The 12,141-nt window shown below is 38.8% G+C and overlaps 2 protein-coding genes across 2 annotated transcripts in view; one reads left to right on the plus strand and one right to left on the minus strand.

Annotated features, from left to right (window-relative positions):
* The first annotated feature begins 1,831 nt into the window (after positions 1–1,831).
* On the plus strand, positions 1,832–5,615 carry LOC104967496 (protein lifeguard 3-like). Its single transcript, XM_010796968.1, has 11 exons — positions 1,832–2,087; positions 2,196–2,263; positions 2,395–2,459; positions 2,558–2,611; positions 2,756–2,806; positions 2,901–2,940; positions 3,089–3,126; positions 3,224–3,311; positions 3,648–3,743; positions 3,869–3,922; positions 4,837–5,615. The coding sequence occupies exons 1-11, from the start codon at positions 1,832–1,834 to the stop codon at positions 4,984–4,986; spliced, it is 960 nt and encodes a 319-aa protein (XP_010795270.1). The 3' UTR covers positions 4,987–5,615.
* The window catches only part of dars1 (aspartyl-tRNA synthetase 1), a gene marked incomplete at its 5' end in the record, with an annotated part of 15,044 nt that continues 8,219 nt past the window's right edge, over positions 5,317–12,141 (minus strand). The window contains 5 exons of the mRNA XM_010796969.1: positions 5,317–5,866; positions 6,351–6,422; positions 6,581–6,692; positions 7,256–7,336; positions 11,042–11,069. Coding sequence (XP_010795271.1) covers positions 5,775–5,866; positions 6,351–6,422; positions 6,581–6,692; positions 7,256–7,336; positions 11,042–11,069 — 385 coding nt within the window. The remainder of the gene's footprint in view (positions 5,867–6,350; positions 6,423–6,580; positions 6,693–7,255; positions 7,337–11,041; positions 11,070–12,141) is intronic.

Below are 12,141 nucleotides of genomic sequence, written 5' to 3' on the forward strand. Positions count from 1 at the left end.
AGCCCCTAAGCGGAACGTAATGACGTGTCATGGACACGCACACCCCGGAAGCGATATCGTTTTCATAATGAGTTTTTTTATTTGTCTTAAAGACCTTAAATTAATGAAAAATGAAAAATAAATCAAACCGTTAAGTAGGCTACATTACAAAAAATACAATTGATGTAAAAAGCCCTAGCCTTTTGTTGTAAATACTTTAATTTATTTAATTCCTTTAATGTCTTGTGAAGTTCTGTTATGTTTATTATTGGCTTCTGTATGCACCTGTCCCTTTTTAAAAAATAAAAAAAATTATTTGAAGACTCTGAAAGCCATGTTAAAGAATAATTAAGAAAATAAAGTGATACTGTTGCAATTGTAAACCATGTTTATTTTTATTTTATATCTCACATCCAAAACCTATGGAAGTTAATTTTTGCCACCAAAAGGGGAAAAATAGTAAAAAGTAATTCTGAGAAACTGTCTCAAAATGATGACTTTGCATCATAAGATAATGAGAAGCGTTCTTAAAAAAGATTCACTATCTCATTAGAGCAAAAACAACCATCAGATAGCAGTCATAATGATTAGATAATTAAATAATAATGAGATAGTGAATGGTGAAAATTGGCTTCCAAAAGATGCACTGTGATTTTGCTTCAAATTACTTCTAATGTTTTTCCTTCCCCCCCCAAAAAAGTGTTGTTGTTTCTCTCTGACACATTCCTTTTTAGAAATTATTTTGAGCTTAATTAACCCTGTTCAAAAATTAACCCCACTTCCACAAAAAACATGTTTGTTTTAATATTAGCCCTGCGTTAAAGTTACTAATCTATACAGAATGAGACATGTATGCTACAACAACATTCCACCTAATTAAATAATGAATTCATAGTATGACGTCAATATGGAATCAAGCCTGTTTCAGTAGAATTCTAAATAATATAGCAACACTTAACATTCCTGCTATGACATTGGTTAACTTTATAGGCTACAGCTCTAAGTCCGACAATATAGTCAACAATTGGGTCAATTAAGATGTGAATATGATTTTGTAAAACAAAAATCCTCAGGAAGAATGCTTAACATGGTAAAAATGAACTCATTGTTATGAGATGTTTTACCTAGTTGTGTGTAGGACAGTCTGTGGTGCTGGTTTTTCAGTTGTATTTTCATTATTAGTAGGAACCTGAGCAACCGGAGTGCCCATGCTTTCTAAAACACATCAGTGTAAGTTTCAGTGAACGTATCCTATTACAGGGATGCCATCCTCACGTGGTGAAGCTTAAGACCGCATACCCCAAGAGAGAAAGGACGAAGGCACCACTGATCCCATCTCAGGCTAAAGCCAACAGGTGAGTACAATTTCTTTCTTTTATAGTTTTGGTTGATGCATGTTTTTATTTCCATCATTGTCCTCATAGAATTTGTTAACCACCAATAGGTTGTTTTATATGGTGTATTTATTTGTTCACATGCAGAGTTGGTCCAGAACATAAATAAAACAAAAAAGTTCACCTTTGTTGGTTGTGTTGTAGTTTTTTTGCACATTATTTGATTGAGCTATTATAACAATGAAAGTATAAGGGTAGATAACATTTAATTGAATAACTATGTATAACAGTATGAACAGATATGAGTAGTAAGTTAGATGTTATGGCTTACCTTGTATATTAAGATAAGATAAGACTTTATTTATCCTGAAGGAAATTGTTGTGCCAGAGTTACATAGATACAATAAACACAGCAGCATAATAACAGAACTGTACACTATTCTATTGTCAATATGCCACCTGTTGATGACATGTATAATTCTGCTCATCACCACTTATCCTCTCAACAGGGTAGGATCATGACTTCTAAAACTGACGATCCTCCACCTTACGAGGATGCAGTTCACCAACCTAAGTATGGAAACGACCCCAACCAGCAGCAAGATGGCTCCCCTCTTCCACCACCTCCATCGTACAGCCCCAGCCCTCCAGGCTACTGGGGCCAGGAAGGCGCCTACCCGCAGGCTGGGACGTGGGCAGCCCCTGGCTACTCTCCATCTCGGAGGCCCACCACAATACCGACTCTGTCTGCCGGAGTGCATGCATCGGACCAAGGTTCTGTGGATATTTTACAAGACGTTGTTGATGAAACCATGCATTATATTTAGATAACTTCCACATTTAATAAGTATAAATGATCATTTAACTATCCCAATTCTGCAGGAGACATGGATGACTTTATGAGCTCGCAGTGGGAAAGCACAGCTGTTCGTCATTCCTTCATTAGAAAGGTAAATATATTTTTATTTTTATCAAGTGTTTCTGTTGTTCTCAGTGCCAATGATGAATCATGTAGGCTTACGCCACTGAAATGTGTTCTTGTGTGCTCAACAGAACTGCTTGGTTTTGTGTTTGTGGGCAGGTTTACTTGATTTTAACAGCACAGCTTGCCGTCACCTTTTCAGTTGTCGCTGTCTTTACATTTGTGTAAGTGTCCCTGTTCATTGTATGCAGTATAATATGTTCCAAAGCTTAATGTATCTGATGTTTCACTCTGAGTAATCCCTATGTCTTTGCTGTCGTAGTAAACCAGTGAGGATTTTTGTCATCAGATATCCTGGCATCTACTGGGCATCTTTGTGAGTTACACTCTAGGAAGAAAAACAAAAAACATTACAATTTTCAGTCCAATTAGATTTAAACCTTTGCATAAACATCACTGTACTTCCATGGCATGCTGTTAAATACAATCTCACATTAATAGTGTTTTTTTTCCCCCATAGTGTGGTATATTTTATGGTTTACTGCATTCTTGTCTGCTGCAAAGGGCCGAGGTAAGCATGTCCTGACATCACTGATCCAGTGCGAAAATCATTTTACTACTGATAATGTCATGTTTTATTCATATTTGACACCATTGTTGTTCAGGAGGCGTTTCCCATGGAATCTTGTGCTGCTGGGGGTATTTGTAAGTATTCTGTGTTAGAGTGAGTATGATCTAGCAGATCGATATGGATAAACTAAAACCATAATATAACTGGAAGAATAAAAACCAAACAAAGAAAGGCAGTAAGATAGAAAAAACAAAACATTTTCTTTCATGTTTTATGTTGCAGACTCTGGCCTTGTCTTACATGTCTGGAACAATTTCGAGGTTTGTTTTTTCACTCCAGTTCAAGCAATATAAACAGTACATATTTGATGATTTCATCCTGATGTTTTATGTGTTGATCGCTATGTGTCTTTTACAGCTATTATGAAACAAAGGCAGTGTTTCTGGCCATGGGAATAACAGCAATAGTTTGCATCGCTGTCACAATCTTCTGCTTCCAAACCAAGGTAGATGTGAACCTCTCTGTAGCTCAGTAGCCCGTGGCCTGTCAGAGGATGTCTTTGTTGTCAGTGTAAAAGAACTCCTTTGTCTCGCGTTACAATGGGGCACTGGGTTCCTTTAAATATTTATAACATTTCAGGATAAGATGTGAATCCAACTTCTCTGTCTGATGCAACTGCAGATGAATGAATTACATTTTTTGCCTGGAACATGACATATATACCGAATAACAATTCTTATATATTCTGATCTTCTTTCAAACGATTCTGACTGCTCTTTCATGTGGCTTGAAGCCTATTACCTTTACTTTCATCCTGTTAATGACTTGTTTCTCCTCACAGGTGGACTTCACCTCCTGCGGGGGACTTCTCTGCATTGCGTCCGTTGTGCTCATGATCATTGGGATTGTTACCGGCGTTGTCCTGTCTTTCCAATATGTGAGAACTCTGGTCAAATGTATTCTCTCTACTCTGGGTTTCTCCGTGTGAGGAATATCAGCTCAGTAGGGTGTTACTCGGTGACTGATTTCACATTCACAGGCCTTTCTTATGTCACTCAACAGGTTCCGTGGCTGCATATGCTCTATGCTGCAATTGGAGCCGTCATTTACACTCTGGTGAGTTTACTCTCACTTGCATTTGTAGGAGAGTGTTTTTGAGTCTTGTATCTATTGTTGTAAACGCATCATTACAAATGAGACCTACCAACCAGCTGAAAATTTGATTTCTAGAGCCTTAATCCATCAGGTTTGTCTTGGTTTTTGTGTAAGAAAACAAGGCCATTAGTAACATTTATCAACATTTAATTAAACATGATCAGTGAATTGTCATATTACTTCTAGATCTTTAAATGTCTTTAGCCAAGTTTGAGGCACTGGTGGGATTGTCTGTCGGAAGCTACTTCCACCTCTCACTTTAGTCCAAAACAGAATAGCTTGATGACTATTGGATCCGCTGGTGTCAAATTGTGTAGAGACATTCATGGTTCCAGGGGTGTATCCCAAAAAAACATTTAATTCCCACCCCCCCCCCACAAAAATACCCTAGTGGTATTTTACTCCTACCACCATAATTTCATAATTTGTATTTATTCAATACTAACTTCCAAAAATATTGGCATTACCATGGCCTCAGGTTTACTTTGTATATCAGCAAAATTAGGTATGTCTTTGCTAAGATGGTAAATATTAGCCCGATTTAGCACTTTGCTCAAAGCCACTAGTAGATGTAAACTTGAGGCATCTTTGTGCATAGATGGAAACTCTGGTCTAGTAGTGGTACTCAAGGAAATGCCAGTGTCACAAAACATTCAGATATGGAAGAAATTGTCAAATGTGTAGCCAGCTTTGTTCAGATAGCCTGAGCAATTATTGTAACATTTACAATATCTACAAATGATGTGATTCCACTTCATGCGTGAGATTAATAAAAAATGAAAAAGTACATCATCTGTGTGTAATACCACCCTGCTCTCATCAACAGATTAACACATATTTCTAATTCTGCTTTTTTACTTCTCTCCCTGTTGTAGTTTTTGGTATACAACACCCAGCTGCTCGTTGGAAACCGTCAGTTGGCCATCAACCCAGAGGAGTACATCTTTGGAGCGCTCTCTCTCTACATTGACATTGTTCACATCTTCCTCTTCGTCCTTCAAGTCGGGGGAGCCGCCACTGAATGAGCCCACGGTCAGAGCACACCCAGTTTGGACTTACAGTATATTGTTTTTTGACGTTTGTCATAATGCTAGCGCGTCAGTAAGAATGTTTTACTACCAGCTTAATACGGTGAATTCCCAAACTTTGAATTTAACTTCATATAACATTTTTTTTATGTCTGTAACACTAAAGCACTTTGAAGTTGGTGCTGTGAATGAGGTCACTTGAGCATAATGGTTGTTATCTAAGATTTTTTCTTCTAACATTTTGTCATTTACCATTTTCAAATGGTATTTTTAGATCATGCGTGCATCATGTAGCCATGAGAGAAAATGGAAAAACTGAGAACCATGTATTTGTTGAAGTTTTTATTATTACTTTGTGTTCAGTCCTCTTATGACATACAAAACACCTTTAGTTACAGGAACACTGCTGGAGACCACAATAATTAGTCCTTAGTCTGTGCTGGTAGTAGGAGGGACTCTTCTGTGTTAACGTGTTTTTAACATAGAAAAAGACAAACACTGAGTTGATTCAAAGATGGATTAAGTGTATGCAGCTCTACAGGAAGTTCCAGCCAACTCCTTTTTCTCTTTTGTATGTTATTTGTTGTTGTAAGACAGCCCTGTACACCTATCAATAAAGTACATGCCTCTGTTGCAAATGCATAACTCTCCCATCTTATTGGTTAGTCAAAGTGGCACATTAGAGTCATAGGGTGGCACTAGCTCCTATTCTCTCCCTCTATGTGTATTGTGGAATTGTATTAGTATTGTTTCCCATCACCAGCACCTGCTTTGTGGTTAAGGCTTCAGGGTGTGAGGCGTTTAGGGTCACGTGGGAACATGGAGGTCTGACGAATGTTGTGGAGGCCGAGGTACAGCATGCACACTCTCTCCAGGCCTGGAAGACATGACAGCTCAATTAAAAACTTTATTTTTTAAAGAAAACCTAACTGGAGCCATTTTAACATCCAGCTTATTTTTTATTATTTTACCTTTTAAGTCAAGAGATGTCAAATTAACAGATCATACGAAAACATTTAATTAGTAATGTGTATATGTTAGACTGAATAAATAAGCATTAATTCATAGAATATTGTTGATTGAAAATTGATAAAAGATACATTATAACATAAATATACGCACATCCAATCATCTAAGGTGTCACCTTTAACAGGATTGATCATTAGAAATGTTGTCAACATCTTTTTTATATTCTAATGGTTAATTGTATTTATTTCAATTAAAATATTCTTAAATGTTAGGCAAATCAAGTAATCTTTTAACTATTTACTTGTAATTTGTTTGATTATTTACTTATTACTAGGAATACAATATATTCTAGCTTTGTCTCCAGTGTGTTTGCTTGAACAGATAATCCTTACCAATGCCTCCGCCTCCATGTGGGGGGGCTCCATAACGGAAGGAGTCGATGTAAGACTTGATCTTCTCCAGATCTGTAGTATTAAAAAAGAAACAGGATGCTGAAGGACATGTATTGAACTCTTCTCAAACGATCCATTCAACACATATGTAATTCAATCTGGTGACCACTAGAGGGAGGCAGAACTCATATGCAGGTCACTTGATGCCTCTTAATCAGAGCCTCTCTTACCGATCTGGTGATGCATGGCCCTCTCAGTCAGCAGCTGAGCGTCGTGGACCCTCTGAGCTCCAGACAGGATCTCCTCTCCCCTCATGAACATGTCGTAGGAGTTGGAGTATTTCTGGACAAAAACATAAAAGAATAATCACCCATGAGGCCAACAATCTGTTAAAAGAAAGAAGGGACGAACACAGAGACAGCTAAACATAAAGATTTCAAAAAGTTGAAAAAAGAGTCTGGATCAACACAGGGACACAGTGGTGCACATTTCCACAAACAGCTCAAAATGGATGAACATTTCCAAAAAATGGCACTAATATATTTACCATATACTGTAGGTATCAACAATATAAGCAGAAAATAGCAGTGCATTTTTTGTGGCTCTGCTAGCATGTTTTACATTTGTCATGACCTCACTGCAGGGAGCTTTACTTGTTCAGCTAAATCCTGTGCGTTGCAGATCAGCCTTTTTACATCCAGCTGAGAACAGACGGCTGAAGAATCTGTAGCGAGTCGAACGCTGCTCTCTGGCCATAATGGGAGTTTAACTTCAGGTCAAACACAAAACTTGTTTGAAAAGAATGACATTACACTTGTTCCTGTCGATGTCTTACTATGCAGCCAATAAGTGTTTGTGCTGTATGAGTAAGTGTGTGTGCTTATGTGTGTAAGTGAGAGACTTACAGCGTTGTTGGGGTCAGGCATGGTGTAGAAGGGTCTCACAGCCAGGGGGTATTTATCCAGCACATAGAAGTCAGTATCATACTGAGGAAGGAAATATGTAAAATAACAACAGTCAACAGATGTTTGTGTCAAGACTTTCTGAATAGATACATTTAGAGATCTGGGGCCGTATTCACAAAGCATTTTATCTTACCGCTAGGAGTGCTCCTAACTCGCGCTAAAACATTTTACGTAGGAGTTTTTTCTTAAAAGTTATTCACAAAGCCGCTGAGACCTACTCATACTAAGGATAAATCACTAAGAGTGAACTAAGAGTGACGCGCCGTTGCTATGGATGACGTCGATTCTCGTGCATGAGTTTAGAAGCGGTCAGTACGGTGATTGGTTGTTCAGAGTAGGCGGTCTCGGTGAAACTCATCCGCAACATCCCACAAACGAGCCCACTAAATCACCGAAAAACAAGGAAATAGCCTAGGCTAGAAATGTATTCCTATCAAATAGTTATGGACAGTGCAGTTAGCAGAATACACACATGATGACAAGTTTGTGCAGACCACGATAATGACGTTGTATATGCACGTTAAAGAGAGAGAGCAAACAATAAAAATACTAGAGAGCGTTGATGGTTTGGTTTATGGCACAGCTGACTGATGGTTGCGATATTCCTAAATCGTCGGCATTGCAAAGTTGCATTTTCCCTGTTGCTAAATATCGTAGTGTTGCCAAACATTTTATTTCCGGACTAATCGGGTTATTCCTGTATGAAAAATGAGTTCGATGTTCTAGACTCACGAAGTGAAAATGAGTTCATGTTCTAGCTCTGAAGATGAAAAATGAGTTCATGTTCTAGACTCATGGAAGAATAGAAATGAGTTCATGTTCTAGACTCATTAGAGATGGTAAAAATTATAGGTACTGTTGTTTTTGTTATATTAAATGAATATAAAAGAAATACCTATATAAAAATGGTATTAGTGATATGGTAGAAGACTCATAATGTAATACATATTACTTTTTTTATGAAATAACATCAATATCTACAGGTAGATATCACGTATTGCAATCAAGGTACATTGCAAACTAGTACAATATAGACGATAAAACAAGAATATCATTGATGCATTTCTAGTATATCGTGACTGGTGGCGAAGCTCTATGCTTATTGATGAAGAAATTTATAAAATTAGAATAAAAAACGAAGATAGATCTTTTTATTGGTAAAAGATACAAGGAGAGCTAGAGACGGAGACGGAGGGGCGCGGGGGGGAGGCTGTGCGCGCTATCGAGACGAGACGTTGGTGGACTGCCGGGCAAGATTGTCGACCGAAGTGGTCGCCAGTCAGACACGGTAGTCACTGATGGCCTGGGCGTTTTGGTTTCAAAATTAATAGATTGCTTGCGTGGAATCCATTACATCGAGCGGACTTCGATCTGGTAGGTAGAGCCTCGTCGTCTGCGGAATAATATGTAGTACTCCGTCTCGGCTGTTCCGGTCCTTCTGAGCTCGTGTGTCGGCATGATAGTAATATTATATATTTTTTCCTTGTTGGTACCGCACGCAAGTACTACCGTGTATTGTTGAGTTGCGGGGCGGTCTAATGAGACCCAGGGTCGGGGTATGGGGTATTTTATAAACATACGGTCTAGATGTACTTAGTGGTGTTTGCTGAGATAAAACCTAATAAGTTTTGCCGCTTAAGCGGCTTCCACATTCAAGACGTAGTGACTTGTATCTGTCTCGTCGTTGACTTTGTAATTTCGGTTAGGGGACTCTACATTTTGTATCAATGTGAAAAGCCGCCTACGAAACCCTAACTCACCTCCCTGTGCGAATCGTGCCCGCACCAGCGGACCGTTTCCGTGTCCCTCTCCACACACGTGGTCAGACGGAACTAGATACTTAAGTAGCAGGCATCTGTGAGTGACGTTCGGTGTCGACAAAATATCTTCCTTTAAGGAAGTGAAGTACTTGTCAACAACAATTGGTGTGTGTGGAGATGTGTGGCCTGCCACAAAAGGGTATTCCTTGTTCAGCGAAGTTTAATAGGGCGAATACGGAATGTGGCGGTGTGAAGAGTTGTTTCATTGCTGTACTGAGCGGGTTATACATTAACTTTACGGAAAATACTTAAGAATCTTTACAAAATAACGAAATGTTTTTATCAAACATAATAAGCTAAATTTTTTATCAACGATACATAACTAAATTTAACCTGTTACGAGGCGATTCTTTTTAACAGGGCAACAATGTCAAAAAATTTGTCAGACTTACTTTTCCGCTCGAGAGTCGGACACATAAATGTTGTTGATTACCGGTAGTTGGTGTCGAGAGGAGGGGGGGAGCGGGGGAACGTAGAAAGAAGAGGTCGTCGATAATTTGACATCGAATTCTGTATTGACTCACTGTTCGATGTCAATCTGTGGTGTGTGACAGTAAACGTTCACTGGGAGTCAATCAACTGGAAAATACAAGTTATGACCGATTTAAAGCAAATGACTATTTTTTCCCGAGATTTGACATGGATTAATGGAATTGTGATTTCTTTGCTCGGGAAACAATCCGGATGGATTTTGCGGTAGTTTAGCGGCGATAAATCTTACGTAAAAAATGTTGTATCCCCACGATCGATTGTGTGAAAGTGCTTGTTCAGTCGCCTGACCCCTGCTGAAATTATAAAATAACTTTTTTTCATTGTAACCGTGTGTGCGTTGTGTTGTAAGTTGTGTTTAACTGCGCTAACCACCAAGATCACATTTATTTGATGATTAATTACTTTCGGTCAAGTTATGCGGTAATAAGAATAAGAAATAGTAAGAAATACTCTGCCGTCTTTATCAGAATTTTAGTCTAGACAAAAATTTTAACTTAGACTGCCGTCCGTCAATGAGACTAGTGGATACCTAGTTACGTACGCCGGGCCGTGGATTAGGCCGACCGGGATAAGTCGGTGTCTGTGACAAGCTGTTACCCCCCCTCGGTCCCCCTCGAACCCGGAGGGGCTTCTCCCTCCCTCGAGGGGACGTTCCGACTGAAACTCTATTTATCCCCTCGAGGTTTTTTGGTAGCACGTATAAACACACGTGTGTCTAATCTTTACAACTCAAAGCATTTATTGTCAAGAACTTACTTTATTTATTCAATAACAAGTAATGTCAAAGACTTTATAAAACAAAATATAAACCACTTATATCAGACCACAACCGGTAGACATGCAACGCCGCGACGTAAGAATGAATCGCAACCGATACCAAACCGGCCACTACGGCCGCCGTCATAAACTTTACAAGTTATAACTAAAAAAAAATTGAGACCCGACACATTATTTTTTTTATACCCCGTTTTGCTTTTTTGTCGGTTCGCACGTGTCGAAAACCTAAAGTGTTCGTTTCCTTTCGTTTCCTCAGATTTTTACTGTTCGCCCACTTCGCCTTTTGTTGAAAATCAACCGCCGAACATTCGCCGCAATCCCAGCTCCCCGAAGCTTCCGAGGTTTCGCGCTCCCTCTGCCGGACGGCTGACGCGCTCGCGGACTTCTCGCGAAGTGTTGCCGGTTGTCGGCGTGCCGTATCACTCGTTGGCAGACATAAAGTCATCTTCTCCAACAAAAAATATCGTTTAACTAGCGTAGGCGCGACGACGCGGTCAGTTCCGTCTCGCACGCACACTGTATAATATCATCCCGTCCCTACACAATGACTTTTTATCGAGGCGGCTTTCGTTTACCCATTAAGCTTTTTGACTCGTCTCGAGCGGAGGAATATTTTTAGTTTGACATCTGCTCACACTTTCGTGGATAACAAAATTATTACCAGCCTTACACTGGACACTTCGGAAGACTTAATCGGCACGCCGCTCGTCGTAAGATTTTAGATTTTACAAGTTAGTTATTTCATGTAGCCTCCGCTAGAATTATTATTGATGAGCGTATAATTATTATTATAGTTAGTATCGTCATACACAGGCTTTCCCTCGTCCTCCTTCGTTTGTCGTTTTTATTATTGACGATATAATTCCCGTTTGCTAACAGTTTCCTAATTTTCATACCTCGTTACTTTTATTTCTTCACATTAACATTTGTAAATGTAATACTAATAATATTATATATTTCGGATTATTATAACGTTAAGTGTCTAATCTATAATGAAAATCAACTAGATTTTACTTAACTACACAAGTTTACGAGAAGTTTGGTTGCTTTCAGCCGTACTTTGAACAGAAGACATAAACACTTAGTTCGCGTAGAGGACCAATTTTGGACTTAACTTTTAGACCGTGCGGGCAGAACCTTTATCACCCTCCCGAAATTGAAGGAGATATGGACCAGAAAGACCGTCCCATCATCCGTCCTTTCGGACATTCGACCTTCAGGCTTTAATCACGATGTAGGACACTCAGAATTAAACTCTGGTTCCCGCGCATAAGTGTTTCCTAAAATCCATTTTCATCCGAGGATTGACCGCTTAATCCTCTTTTGAGGATTCCGTAATTACCGCAGCAGTCAGAAATTTAAACTCCTGAGGATTATAAATAGAGTCGATTCGTCGTTACACGTCGTTCTTCAATAACAATTCGGTTTTTTTTTTTTTTTTTCTTTTTTTTTTTTTTTTTTTTTTTTTTTTTTTTTTTTTTTTTTTTTTTTTTTTTTTTTTTTTTTCTTTTTTTTTTTTTTTTTTTCATTCGTGGATTCAGACCCTCTTCCGAATTTTCAAGAGCTCTCCTGAGGATTGAGTCATCTGGATAAGTGTTTCTTAGACTTTTACCCGACTCTTCTGCTGTTACTAAACCTCTTGTTACCTTCTCGAAATTAACTAGTTGCTCTATATCCTGGATTTAGCAGCTCCCATAGTTTGGAACAACACCTTAATTCACGCCCTACTGTTCATTT

The sequence above is a fragment of the Notothenia coriiceps genome, unplaced genomic scaffold (assembly GCF_000735185.1).
Source record: "Notothenia coriiceps isolate Sejong01 unplaced genomic scaffold, NC01 NC01_scaffold00037428, whole genome shotgun sequence".
Taxonomy (NCBI): domain Eukaryota; kingdom Metazoa; phylum Chordata; class Actinopteri; order Perciformes; family Nototheniidae; genus Notothenia; species Notothenia coriiceps.